We start from the raw sequence: 14,898 nt of genomic DNA, 5'->3' as shown, positions 1-14,898 counted from the left end.
TCTTACAAAAGCTGCTTTCTAAGAAATGATATAGTGTAGCTAACAGTCACAAAACAGGTAAGGCTAAAAGGCCCTGAAGTGCACCTGACTGAAAGAAGCGAGAGGTGAAATCTGCATTGTGCTGCGGTACTGGTGTTGCTGCTTTCTTTGATGTGCAAGTTTATTTGTGAATTGGTTACTCTGACAGAACCCTGCTTTGGCCAGTATTTGAAGTGAAACAGCTTTTGCCCTCTCTCCTTCTTTAAAATGACTACAGGAGAGCTCTCAAACTTTGTATCAATGTTTTATTAGAATTATAGAATCATTTAGCTTGGAAAAGACGCTTAAGACCATGGAGTCCAACTGTTAACCTAGCACTGCCAAGTCCACCGCTAAACCATGCCCCATAGCACCACATCTACATGTCTTTTAAATACCTCCAGGGATGGTGACTCAACCCCTTCCCTGGGCAGCCTGTTCCAATGCTTGACAAACCTTTTGGTGAGGAAATTTTTCCTAATACCCAATCTAAACCCCTCCTGGCACAACTTGAGGCCGTTTCCTCTCCTCCTATCACTTGTTACTTGGGAAAAGAGACCGACACACACCCAAAACAAAAGAAACCGACCCAAAAACCAACCAAACAAAAAAATTGAACAAGATCCCTGGAGAGGTTGCCCTTTTCCTTCACTTTGAGGCTTTTCTCCACATCCTGCTCTACCCAAGGGTTTCCCAGACTGTATTTAGGGTGCAGGTTTCCCCCAGAAGGCTCCCCAAGCTCAGCCTGTGAGCTAAGTAATAGCAATATAATAGCAATAGCCTCCTGCCTCCAGAGGGTTTAGCTAAGGTGGGAGTGCTGCAGCTAGGACAAGGTGAAGAGGCAGTCCTCCTCGGTACCATTGAGCACCACAAAGGTACAATATGTACAGCAACTTCAGCACTTAGATTGCTTTTATGATTTCTTCATGTTTTTTGAAAAAATTACTGTAGAGTAGATGCTTTGTCAGTGTTACACAGTAAGATTGAGATTCTTTTTGATAACAATGCGTGTACTGTGCTGTGCTTGATTTTTAATGTTAGCTTGTTTTCATTGATCATAGGAAAGGGGGAACTCAGTTCTGAAAACTTATTTCAGTGATCCTATACCTATTAAAAACTTTAGATTTTTTTTTTTTTTAAACATATTCTAGAGGAAGGGGGAGATTTGGCTTCCAGGTTTGGTTCCCAAAGCTGATGACACATTTTTCTCAATGACTTTTTAAATGGAAAATTTAATTCTTGGAGCAGAGACTAGACCCAGACTCCCCATCCCAAACCGCCACTCCAGGACAGTATCATTTTGGCTAGAATGTAGAATTTGAGTTAGAGCAAGTGTAAGGAAGCTAGGAGCTCTCATGCAAGGGGGAACAGTTGTGTGTAGTTCTAGATAGTGGATTTGGTTGTGAATTACTGCTGCATTTTGGCAACCATCTCAGGATTACGAGTAAGCATCTATTGATGCAGGAGGGGCAGGATTTCTGAGACACAGTTCTCTTCAGTGTTTTCTGAGGCTTTGATGAGTTACTGTCCTGCCTGTTCTCACGGCTGTCAAAGACCCCTTCTTGGTTCCTAACTGACAATCTGTGTGACTTTGTTTCTTTGCTCGAGTTGTGAATTCCACTTATGGAGGAGCAGATAAAACTCTGGGGAGCTGCTGTCTGTGGTTGCCCTCAAAAGTCTTTTTGAGGAATGGGGTTTCACTAACCTTCTCTTCACAGCTTCCCCAGAGAAATCCAGTCTGGAGTCCTAGAGGTTATTTCTCCTCCTGCTTCTTATTATCCAGATCTTTCCAACCTGAAGAAAACATTTGGGGATTCAGAGGACAGAGTAAGGTAAGATAGCCGTATAAAACCTAAGAACTTTTGCTAAGAGTATAAAATGGAAAATTCTGCAAAAGTCAGCATTGTTTGAGCTGATAATGTTTTTGTGTTTCAAAGCTAATGGACCTTAAGTGTACTTTTAAAAAAAATTGTTACACAAGAGGATCTTGAGAAAAGCTATGCTGCACATCAGCTTCAGGGTGAGAGCCAAGGCTTCTCCTTTGGGTCTTGACTCTAGGCATCCCACAGGTTTTAAACACAGGAAACCTCAAGTGGCTCCTTAGCTAACTAGTAACAACTACTTTGGGTTTAATTAATGACCTAACTTTTGGTGATCATGGACTTTTTATACTACTGTTAATAATATATCCTAACTGGTGATTTCATTTGCTCATGTGCCCCAAATTCACTGAGAGATTATAACCTAACAAAATTGATTTACTGGAGAAAAGTAATTTTCTTTTGATCAACAACAACTTAATTTATCAGAAGCTACCCCAACAATGCAGCAAGAGAGCTGCAGTACTGAGAGTTTAGGTTGGAGGGAATCGGCAAGTATCTGCATGCACATATATTGGGTTTATAGATAAACCTTGTATTTTTCAGAGCATAAACATGTTTACATACTTAAGTTTCAGATATGATTAGATTTGTATCAGATATACTTTTACATTAATTAAATACTGATACATTACTCTCTAGTCTTTTAGCATTGATTATCAAACATCAGCTTCACCCTCTGGTAAAATGAGAGACAGTACTTTGTAGAGATAAATCTGTGTTTACATTTAAACCTGAAAATGATGTTTATCAACCTGGTTTCTGTGCTGTTCATCAGTAAAAGCACTTAATTTTTGATCTTTAATCATTGTGTATTGATCTCTACTGTTCGTAATATATCAAGCAGAATCTTTAAGTCATTTGACATGAATATACTTGTTAGACATTTTGTTTCAGGCTGCACTGATACAGATCAAAATTTTTTGCTTAGTTAATGTTAACTTTTATAGGAAAGTTAAATTATTTACAAACATTTACACTGATTACAGAGGAATTTTTATTCACTTAATAATGAGTTAGAATACTTAACATTACAATTTTATTGAAGAGAGAAAACTGCAGAGCATTAGAAATGCTTTTATTATAGAAATAACTCTTGCACACACACCCCCCCCCCCCAAGCTTATCAGAATTTGCTGCTTATGTTTAGGTGGAGAACTAAACAGAATTTGGATTATAGCTTTTTAATGCTATATGCCCAACCTAAGGGAACCTTTTATTTACAGGTATGTTCATATTATCATTAAGTAGCTGCAATACATCTGTACTGATTATTAGCTTTGGCAATTATAATTTGTCTCAAAGGCCTCAATAAAAACAGCAATCTGTTGCCATTTTCTGTGTATTTTGCCTGTGCTCTTTACAAGCATCCACATATTTCTGTGTTTATATACATCTTGCAGCCAGGTACTATTTGATTAAATCCATCTGTAACTTCCTGTCATTTGTGAGGTTGGATAACAAGGTAACTGAAGCATGAAATCCTTATTTGATTAGGTTAAGAAAGTCAGAGTTTAATGTGTTTTCACTTGGTGCAGCAAGACAGAATAGTGGTGGTAGGTCCAGGTTATAGCCCAGATCACAATGAACAAAAAAACCCTTACAGGTAGGGAAAGATACCAGTATAGCGATACTGGAGACAAGGTTAAACTGCAAGTTGGTACAGATCCTAAATTCTCTGGAAGATTGAGAGTGTTAGAGTTCAAGAAGATCCCCATGCATTCAAGCTTAGGTTTAGCCACCATTCTAGATCTGTGCTAATTCGCACTCCATAAAGATGATAATCACCACCAGAGATTCCAAAATTTATCATGACTGTTGAATAATGGAACAGATCATAAAATTTCATGTAGCTCCTGAATGTCACTAGTTCCAAAAAAAAGTTCAGAACAGCATTTTGCTTAGTTCTTAGTTTTCCTGGGTCTTGTCCTGCTTGAACAGGCCTCAGACTCTGTATCATGAAAGTACATTACAAGATTCCCAGAAGCAGAAGAGAAGACCGCAAGAGCAGGCATCTCATACAATTCTTGTCAGCATTTAACACAAACGCACTTGAGCTGGGCTCCTCAAGAGTCTATGCTCCGTTCTCAGATTTGGCATAGGCACTCAGAAGGCAGGTGGACAAGGAAGAATGTTGTCTATTGAACAGTTAAGGTTTACTGGGATACAAAGTGTTTTCCCGTGACTTTTGTATACTTTTAAGAACCCAAGTTTACTAAGTGCACTAGAGCATTAAGGCATGGGAAACATGGTGAAGGGAAATGTTAAACATGCTGCCATATACTTATTGTCCCTTTCTATTATAAAGTTCTCCAAGCATTCACGTTTGCATGGAAATGACTTATGTATTTGTATTTTTAAAGAAACTTGAGAATATGCATTTTCTTTTCTGGGACATTATATAGGGACTGAACTGTGTTGTTCGGAGCAAAGCCTGGATTGTGATGGTCTGGTGGTAGTTATGGCTGCATTCAGAATTTTCTTAGAAAGAAACTATGCTTTCTTCATACTGTTACCTAGTACATCCACTTCTTCATTTCTGTGTCCAGTCTGCAGCTGCTTCTGTAGCACAGCTGCTGGTCTGCCCAGAAAATACTCTTTAGAGTATAGGTGAAAAGAAGGAGCACATGCTGCCGTAAAGTTCCTTATGATCTCCCTCCATTTGGAAGCCTTGTATTAATGGAAAGCAAATAACTTAAAAACCCCTTTCCTCAGCCTGGGACAAAGATTTACTTCAGTAATCTTAGGGAAAACTTGAACTAGCTTAGATTTTATTTACTGTTTTGTCAGGAATAGTATCATTTGGGTGACTGATACTAACTTCTGAATTTTGAAAGAAGATACATGTATGTAGTTACACTTGATGTCTACATGATAGCATGAGCCAGGCAAGATCTTAGCTGAATAAACACATAAACACTCATTCTAGCATACTGCTGAATCAGAATTTAAGCAAGTAGCTTTGTGAAGTCCATTGAAGCTAATGGGGTTACACTGCGGATGAACCTTACCTACTGATCAAACATAATCTTTGAAAAAAAGACAATAAATCCCATCGGTCATCTCATCTCATCTCTTCTACTTGAAGCATCTCTTCTACTTTCCCTATCTTTCCCTACCTCCACCCCCCTGAATCAGCTACTGCTCCTTTCGGGCTTTTTTTGTGAAGTTTTCTTAATAAAAAACTAAGAGAACTTTGAAATACTTGTTTCCACTTTCACTATACTTCCTGGAGTCCACCAGAGCCCCTTGAGACACTTGTAATAATGTCAGAGACAAGATAATGGGGTCTTAACATAGCCATAAAAGCAGACATTCGAATCCCAACCTAGTAGTGAGGAGATGCATTTGTTCTTTGTGTCCATATAGACTTAGTTCATTCTGAAGCACATAAACATTTAAAATCTGAAAGTATCTTTGAGAAACTCAGATACAGCAGTTTTGGGAAAGTGTTTTCTATTAGCACTCAGGTGAAAATAAAACATTAATTAAATCTTTTAGTATCTTCAGTTAAAATCTGTTATAAACTTCAAACTTAGTTAACTAAACTACTGCTATGCTTTTTTTTCACCTCATGAGTTTTTTCCTTGTGAAGGCTGGGGGAGCTTTGTGTATTTATATATAACATATATATGTATATACTGATAATATATATTGCCAGCAGCACTTACCTGTACACCATTATTATAATTTCTTAAGTGCATTTCTCTAATGGTTTTAAGGCCTGAGCAACAGTGAAGTCATTAAGGAGTCTTTGTATTGATTTTTTTTTCTTCCCCCCTCCACTAGACTCTAGGTCAAGCCTGTTATTTGGTAGAGTTCCTAAAGAAATAACTTTCATGAAATTGCATTTTTAGCTGAAATTTTCTTTATGCTTGTACTAAAAGAAAAAAAAAGGATCTTTATGGAATGAACTATTGGAGGTTTGTTTTCTGTGGAAAATGAGAGAATAAGGTTTTTCAGTTTAACACTCTTCACATATTCGTTGGACGATGATTCAAAATATAAAAATACCCTAATATAATTTAGAAAGGAAGGTACTTTCCTATCTGATTCCTACACTTCCATTGTATGCTACCACTTTTTTGTTGCTTCTTCATTTTTACTTCTCTTAGACAGATAACCCACATAAGAAAAATGCATGGAAACCCATTTATTGTCTATCATTTAGGAAATTTACATAGCCTTGCTATTGTGCACGTATCTTTTTTTCATCCCAAAGTACTGATGAGTGAAGGGAAATTAGCTGCAATCGTGTGTTCTGCTGGCCTTCTCATGGCAATGGGGCAAATGAACTAGACAGTTCATATCTTAAACTTCCTGATCCAGCTGTGTACAGCCACTGCATAATCTCCTTTGGTAGATAAGAGCATATGAAAAACAAGTGGCTGTAAGCTGAAGCCAGAAAAATTCAAACTAGAATTTGGGTACCACATACTAATTGTTCAGGATAATTACACATAGTAAAACTTACTGAGAAAGAACTGATAATGAAATCTCTATGCAATGGCAGATGCTGTTCCAGAAATATGTTTTAGGCGAACACAAATTCCGGGGCTCAGTACAGGGTTAAGTAAACAACTTTTAATGCCCTGTGCTACATGGGATATCAAACTACATTCTCCAATATTCACTTTCAACGGTCAGCTTCAGAAAAGACTGTTTCAGACTTCTCACTATGCAAAACTATTTTCAGTTCATAACCACATTCACACCTGCTTTGCATCACACTCTCTATATTTTTCATCTTTACTACTTTTGTACACTTTCTTTTAGTGTTTCTCAATATGGTGGCCTCACTAGGTTTTGGAGATACTCCTCCCTCTGCCTTTCATCCTATTTTGGGTGTCCCTCAATTTCTCTTTAAGGATTCCCTGAAACTCTCTTTGATTCCTTGCTCTTCTCCCTTTACATCTAGCTACTGGGTAATCCTCTTAGCTCATTTAATTTTATGCACAATTTCTTGTAAGCTGATGTTTTGGGTTTTTTTTTTTCTGTTCTCTTCTGCATAACTGTCACCTCAAGTCAATCCCCAGATCTCAGAATCCGTTAATAAGCATTCATCTTGATCAGTTTGTCTCTATCTATTTTTTGTTATCTTACCATCAGTAAAAGCTGGCAGGGTCAAAACAGATCTCTTAATCTTGTTTTTCAAACTCCATTCTATTTCCTCTCGAGTTCACTGTTGTTGAGAACGCATTTCTCCCCCACCAGCCCTACACTTGTAGTAATGGCCAAATTCAGCTAAAAGCTGTGGACCTGCTCTCTCAAGCTCTTGCTGCTGACTCTGCACTGAGTCAGTTAAGGATGCAAACCCAGCAGGAAATGGTGCAATTTTTTTTTTCTCATAGCATTTATTTTCTACCTATTTAGCTTTCTGAACCAGATTCCAGTGCCACCAGACAGGCACCAGGGCCAATGAAGTAGAGCAGTTAGATGAAATTAACTGTATCGTTACACTGCACCCCAACAACATTTTCCTGAAGGCTTAGCCTCCTCTTCCTGTGTTTTTCACACCCATACCAAATTCATACCCTGAATTGCTTGCTCCTTAATTATTTCTGGAATTAATTTATTTCCTTTGTGTCATTACCTCTCCTTGTTTGGACTCATTATCCTCAGCTTTAGTAACTGGAACAGCTTCTGGCTTTTCAGATCCCGGACTCTTCTCTGAAAGCCATGCAAAAATGCAGCCAAGGCCTTTCCCATTTCCTTGATGGATGTCAGTCTCCTTTTCCAAGTATCCTTTAGCTGGCTCTACTGCTATATTCAGTGTCAGCCTTTACAACACCTCAAAAACTCTATGTATTCCTGTCCTTCAGTGTGATTCACAGCATGTTCCTTCTTTCATGACTAGTATTCCCTGAAACAACTTGCTCTCTACTAGCATCTCAGTAATCATCCACAGTTCTTCTCAGTCACCTTTTAGGTACGACAAAGTCTGCCCGGGTTACTCTACAGAGCTTTTAACCATCTGCTTTAGTCACCTCTCTTTTCAATTTGCTCCCGTTGCTTATCAGTGCTTATACAACTTCAGTACAACTTGTCTACTGTTGTCTTCCTTAGCCTCTATCTTTTTGCTTAATGTTTTCTTTTAAGTGAGATCTCTTCAAGATGGGGAGTCCTCCTGTCTCGGAAAAGTGAGAAGCACTCATGGTGTTATAGTCACTCCTGTAAATAAATATTTAATGAATGATACTGAAACAGAGGTTTATGTAGAAGCTAAGTAGCAATCCACTGTTGCTTGGCCCAGCTTCAGTACACACTGTACAGCAGTCAAACACAATGCAGTTATCACTTATGTGTGGCAACACCACCACCCCCTCTGCAAGCAATAAACCCACCACTTTGCCTTCTCTTTTTTTGTTGCTTTTCTTTTTTTCCCCCAGCTGGAAGATGATATTATAGCCAAACCTGATTATATTCAGAGTATAGAAAACTTTGCTGCTGAACAGTCCCAGGAATGGATGATTCTTGAGTTCTCACAGCTTGGATTTATTGGTAAGTATTAAGACCTCAGCAGGGTCAATTGGATTTGGAGCTGCGTAGGTCAAGTAGGTCTCACTCAGAATTAGATTTCAAAGCATGGAAGGACTTGCATATCAAAACTTCCTTGGTTCTTCAGGAAAGCTCCCACTGAAAGTCTTTTATTTTTTGTGCTCTTTAAAACTGTCTTTTTAATGCAGAGTGTCCTCAACATAGGATCTAGCAGTTGGGTTCCCATAAGAAGCAAATTTTCTGCCTCTGGGCACTACATGCCCCTGTAGCATGTAGTCTTCTTTTCAAGAATGGAATTTGAACAGTCTGTAAAAAATCCCCTTCCTTTCCTTTGTGGAGCAGAACATGCATCCCATATCGGAGGGAAGGGTTTTTTATTATTTTTAGTATTAAGTTTCTTTTTTTCTTTGGTTCTAATACAATTTTCTTGTGATAACACCTTATAACTGTTAGATCAGACAAAGAAATCTAACCATCTGCTAATACAAATAGCAAGAGAACTAAATGAACAGTGATAGTATTTTAAAAGCTATGTTTTTCATATCTAGGTCTTAATTTAAAGATACTCAGTATAGTATTGCCAGTGAAATTGCATGTCTAGCATTTTGAGGAATTATTCAGATTTCGTTTCATCTGATACACTGATACAGGTAACTGGCAGATTTCTGTTTAGAACTAGGATATAACTGCACGCTTGATTATTCAACTGGTTGACTATGTGAGAATATCTCGAGGCATGGGGTGGAAATCTTTTCAAAATCCCAACAAGCTGGAGGATAAGCAACTCTCCAAAGCTGGAGTCTGTGTGAAATTTTCACTAAATATCCGAATTGCATCCATGTGTTTAAGGCTGGAGTAAACATAAAGCTGGTGATTTTTGCACAGCAATAAAAACATCTGAATATGCAACTTCTTGTCTTGCTTTCAGGAAAATTGTTTAAATCGGAAGACCTGCCACTCATAGTGGAATTTTTTCTCATGTTTTATAAAGATAAGCCCATAGACTGGCTTATAGACCACCTGCTCTGGGTTAAAGTGTGCAATCCAGAAAAGGATGCAGTAAGTATGTCTGAATTTATGAACATAAGTAATACTCAAACAGTCTCGGTGACAAAATAATTTATTTTCAAGAAATGGAATAGAAATCTCTCAAACCTGACTGACTTTGGAATTTGTGGGGAAAGATCTGCTGTGGATCTGCATAGTGTGGCACTGTGTGTGAGCCCATTAGGGCATATGGAGAGGCCTGACTCACTGAAATTTAGATTTGTGCACCAGAGCTGTTTTGCCTCCATCAGCTCAGAATATGGACAGCACAAGCTCACATCAGCCTGCAGCTGGTCACGTAGGCAACCCTGCAGCACCAAAGAAAATTTTGAATATGTAAACCTATGTGGACTATCATTTCTCATAACCTTCTGCTGACCGTCTAATAGGAAAGGCAGTAAAGCACACAATTTTACAACCACAGTTGTTCTGAATTTTGCATACTGGTTCGTTTCTTTCAGGAAGCAGAACTTAAGTGTTTTGCTTTAAATCTTTTACTACCTGGGAAAAAAATTGACTTTGCCTGAAAAAAAAAATGCAGGGAAACATGTAGATCCAACGAACTAAATGATACTTTTCACTAAAAATGAAAGAAACTGTTGTGTTGAATTGCAAAAGGTGCCATTTCTAGCACTACAGGTGAGCTCAATGACATGTTAAGTATTTCTGATGTCCTTTCGCATTCTTTCTCTCACCAGTCTTTGGTGCTGCTCACTACTCACACTCTTCTTGTATAACAGACTTCGCCACAGAGGGCTGACCGGAGTTTCTGCTCCTTCTTGGTTTTTAAGGTTCAAGAGTTTTGTTTGATTAGTGTAGCCAGTCCCCACTCCAGGTGTTCGCACATGTTATTTCTGTGTTGATAAAGAAGAGAAAGATAGGAGTTGTCCAGACCAGGAGGTTGAGGGAAGGGGAACAAACAAGCTTCAAGTTTTGCTGTGTAGCAGAGGTGACTCCCAGGGATAGCAGACAGTCCCTGGTTTTACACTTAGTAATGCCACTGAGGAATCTTGATTCCCACTTCATACAGACAGGAGTAAGCTTTGAAATCCTACTCCGTGGGTTAGGCCGGCTCATAGGAGTTAGACTGAGCCTCAACTACCTCTAATTTAGGTACTTGCCTGCCTGTGGCAACAGAATAAAAAGAAGATAGTATTACATTAATATCACCCATTCCAGATCTGCCTAACACATGCCAACCTCAATCTGATAGATGAAACATTTCACTTTTATTTTTCAAATGACTGTTCTAGCTTCTAAGACCCAATTCATACCTAAAACGAAGCTGTGTTCCTGAAAGGCAGGCAGGCCAGCAGCTCGTGCAAGTCAGTGGTATCAGCAAGTTCCTAGTGAGTTTCCATTCTGCAACTGCAATTTCAATTGCTGTGGGTAGCAAAAACCTATTGAGACAAGTCAGTCTCACACTGCCCTTGGATGGGAATGACCAGTGGCATGACCTACTGGGACTGTTTGTGAGAATGCAGAAGAGGGAGGCTGGAAGAAGGACAGAGATCCCAGCTGCTCCTCCTCCTCTGCTTGACAGATTGAAGTGGTGGACTTTCCTACAGGGAAAGCAAGCTGACAGAAATCCTTATGCCTCACGGGAGAGTCAACGGGGCACCTGTTTGTGGCTTTTATGTGCCATCCTGTGGTGATGGGTGTTTGGCACATGTTTTCAGCCTGGGCTGAGTATCAACATACCAGGATTGAGCTACATCTGCTCACCGAGTTGGAAAAGACAGTTTGTGATGATCAGAGCTATCAGATCTCTGCGTGGTTCAGAAACTTCATCATGTTTACCTCCTGTGAACCATCATCCAGTTCTGGGGTCCCCAGTACAAAAAAGACATGGACCTGTTGGAGCAGGTCCAGAGGAGGGCCACGAAGATGATCAGAGGGCTGGAGCACCTCTCCTATGAAGACAGGCTGAGAGAGTTGGGGTTGTTCAGCCTGGAGAAGGGTCCGGGGAGACCTTATAGCAGCCTTCCAGTACCTGAAGGGAGCCTACAAGAGAGCTGGAGAGGGACTTTTTACAAGTGCATGCAGTGATAGAACAAGGGGTAATGGCTTTAAACTGAAAGAGGGTGTAGATTTAGATTAGATGTAAGGAAGATGTTCTTCACTGTGAGGGTGGTGAGGCACTGGAACAGGTTGCCCAGAGAGGCTGCGGCTGCCCCATCCCTGGCAGTGTTCAAGGCCAGGTTGGGTGGGGCTTTGAGCAACGTCATCTAGTGGAAGGTGTCCCTGCCCATGGCAGGGCGGTTGGAACTAGATGGTCTTTAAAGATCCCTTCAAACTTAAAATGGTTCTATAGTTCTGCGATCATATGCAGTGGCATGTATCTATCAAGTGTAGTGGGGACTAGCAGGCTGCAAAGATGGGAGCCCTGACTCAGCAAGGAGCGTTATCTCAGTTTCTGCACAAATGACCACACCAGTCCTGTTGCTACTGATAATTCTCAGCTGCTGCCATAAGTAGCCTTTTTGGAAGTGGTGCCATAGCGTAAAAGGAGACATGCTAGAGACTGCAGTCAGTAGAAGGATCACAAGTTTATTTTCTCATAATTTTTTTTCTAGCAAAAGTATAGTGTGCTTTTCAAAGAAACAGCTGCCAATAAATCGATTTGCGTGTTTTGTGGTTTTCCATTGTTTTGCCGAACAAATATAAAAATACCTAGTTCTTTTTGTAGGCTTCCAGGTGGTTTTGAACTTTTAATTGGTACTTCTGTGGAAACCATAAATCCCCCATGAGTTTTGTTGTTTAAGCTGGCTGAGTGAAGACTATCCCTTCTAGCTTTAGAAGGCATTGATATAGTTTATGTGACATTTTTCTTTTATAGAACTGAAAGCACTGGATTGATGAGGTAAACACACTATCCTCTCAAAAATAAAGATGCGGGACCTGGGAAGTTAAATGATCTTCCAAACTCATACAATAATTCTGTGGCAGAACTAAGAGTAGAACCCGAGGAGTCTTATTTCAGCTCTTTGCTCTGTTCTATGCTATTATGCTTCATTATGTGTCATTAATTATTGTAGCATGTTTGCTTCATAGTATCAAACTATGGTGCTTTATAGATACAGATAAAAAATTACATTTAAAGAAGTAATTTGGTATCATTCAAAAATCAAGAAACTCAGAAATTAGTGCCAATTACAGTTATTTAATTCCCTGGTATATGCCATGTCACGAAGTGTACTAAACTGGAAAATCAGGATTGAAGTACAATATCTAAGGGCTTTATGTAATTATAAGATAAAAGATACCTAACGTATAGTATATTATAAGCCTCTCAAGCATAGCAGAAAGAGCCAAAATGATAAAGATTGAAATGTAACCAGAATCTATCTCAAGAAGGTCAGTTTTAGTCAAAATAGTTTAATTAGAATGATATGTTAAGGCCAAGAGTTGAAATGAAATTTGTTAGAAACAGTTAAAAAAATCAATCCGTTTCAGATTTGAGGTCCATTTTTGTCACTCTGAGGTGTGATTGATGGTACACAGTGCAGAAATTCCTGAATTAGGGGTGGTTGAGCCTTCAAATCTGCATAGCACCACGAGTGGAATTGTGCGGGTTAGGTCTAGAAACAGTGCATTTGAAATAAGGTGACTGTTAATCTAAGGATAACTCATTTGAATATGGGTAAAAAACCTGGACCCATACCTTCAACTACGTAATGGAATTGCCTTATGGAACTTAGTTTGTCTCTCCTTTATTTAAATAAAACTTCCCTCCTTTTTACTTTCTTTCCAGATACACTGTGAAAAGGAAAAGGCAAAGTTACGTATCCGTGCTAAGCCATCTCTCTTTCAGCATGTGGGAATTTATTCATCACTGGCTGGGAAGATACAGAATTTGAAAGTAAGGATAAGAAATTAATGCCGTATTTCTAAATTATATGCTTGTCTTCTGACTTGTTTCTCAAATCAGTTTCAAGCATTGCATCTTTGGCATTAGGTGGTATTTCCATATCCAAGAACATTGGTTTACAGATTTGGGGGAGAATATTGATCTGGCATCTAAACTGCAGGTGGGGCACGCTGCTTCTGCACAAATATCTTTGAATCTCTAATCTGAACACTTGTACCAGTCACAGAAGCATTTCACGGCATGTAGGAACCCTCTTCACAGCACGAGGTTTCATGTGCTTTGCACTGTACAAACCCAAACAGCTATGATGGTTTGTTTTGGCCAAATAGTCCACAATACCCAATACCAGCAGAAGGTATACTGCTAGGACAAGGGCATGGCTATCGTGAAGCAGTAGATTTTTAGGGAGAGTTTGGAGGGCAAACAGTGGATCTACTATGTATTTGATAAGGACAAGAGCAATGAAGCACCAGACTTCAGGGATGCCCTGATGGGCATTTAGATTAGGCATGAGATGATTTGAATTGCTGTATTGGATCAGACTAGAGGCTCATGTAGCCTTTAGCAGAGACCAATATCGGACGTTCTGGCAGCAGGCATAGTAGACAACTATGAAATAGCCTACTGTGAAGGAAGTTTATTTTTAAATCTGGGCAACTGAGAAATAATCAGTACAGGTCTGTCTACAAACTGTAACACTGAGTCTCAGTGATTACACTGAAATGAATATTCTATTTCTATTAGAAATAGATTGTATATTTTTTGACACTGGGGTAATTTTTTCTCAAATAGCTTCCTGTAGTAATTCAAGATATTGGAGCACTTTTTTTTCATTCTATGAGTGAAATTACATTTCTTTAAATCCAACAGGATAAAGATTTTGGCAAAAATGTGCTACATAAACCACACAATAATCCACCTGCAAAAGTGGATACAAGCCTAAAAACATACCAGCAATATACCTTGGAAAAAGTTTATACAGGAAAAGACTGTTTTTGGGCTTCAGCTCCGGTGGCAGGGGACTACATCAGCTTCACCTTTTTAAATCCACTAAAAGTTGAAAAGTAAGTATTACATGATATGGAATATGGAAGCCTACATATATCTAGTTTGGAAATGATTGAGTCTGTTCAAAATCACCGGTGCTCAACAGTTCACATAAACCATAGCCTTGTTACTGACAAAACCCGCATGATTTCCTGTTTATCTACTCCCCTTGGATTCCCCTCCTAAAATACATTTCTTCCTTGGTAATTAGATAGCTTTTAAAATTTTTTTCCTTTTATTTTTTTCAGTTAAATATTTTACTTTCTCTTACGATAATTCTCAAAGGAATTTGTTTTTAACTAATGAATTTCATCAATGGAGTCAGTGAAAGCTTTATTTCTTTAGTTGTCAACAGAAAGGATGTTTGCATGATGTCAAGTCAAAGGTCATGTCCCAGACCAGACACTTAACCAGTGTAGGTGAAATCAAACAGAAAATATCACTATTGTGGGGAAATAATAGAGTGAATTAACAAAGGTAGGCTTCAGCTGAAGATTCAGAGACCTGAATGTAAGAGTTTACAGTAGAGATGTCTAT

General features: G+C 38.9%; 1 protein-coding gene across 2 annotated transcripts in view; it reads left to right on the top strand.

Moving 5' to 3' along the window:
- MGAT4D (MGAT4 family member D) overlaps positions 1–14,898 on the top strand; it is a 41,437-nt gene that overhangs the window by 20,748 nt on the left and 5,791 nt on the right. For both annotated transcript variants that reach the window (XR_011324070.1, XM_069779566.1), the window contains exons 6-11: positions 1,737–1,850; positions 3,049–3,124; positions 8,288–8,399; positions 9,325–9,455; positions 13,198–13,305; positions 14,185–14,378. Coding sequence is in view for 1 of the 2 variants with exons in the window: in XM_069779566.1 (XP_069635667.1) it covers positions 1,737–1,850; positions 3,049–3,124; positions 8,288–8,399; positions 9,325–9,455; positions 13,198–13,305; positions 14,185–14,378 (735 nt within the window). In the remaining variant the exon portion in view is untranslated. The remainder of the gene's footprint in view (positions 1–1,736; positions 1,851–3,048; positions 3,125–8,287; positions 8,400–9,324; positions 9,456–13,197; positions 13,306–14,184; positions 14,379–14,898) is intronic.

The sequence above is a fragment of the Haliaeetus albicilla genome, chromosome 1 (assembly GCF_947461875.1).
Source record: "Haliaeetus albicilla chromosome 1, bHalAlb1.1, whole genome shotgun sequence".
Taxonomy (NCBI): domain Eukaryota; kingdom Metazoa; phylum Chordata; class Aves; order Accipitriformes; family Accipitridae; genus Haliaeetus; species Haliaeetus albicilla.
Note: the sequence above shows the minus strand (reverse complement) of the source record. Positions and strands in the feature narration are given on the sequence as shown.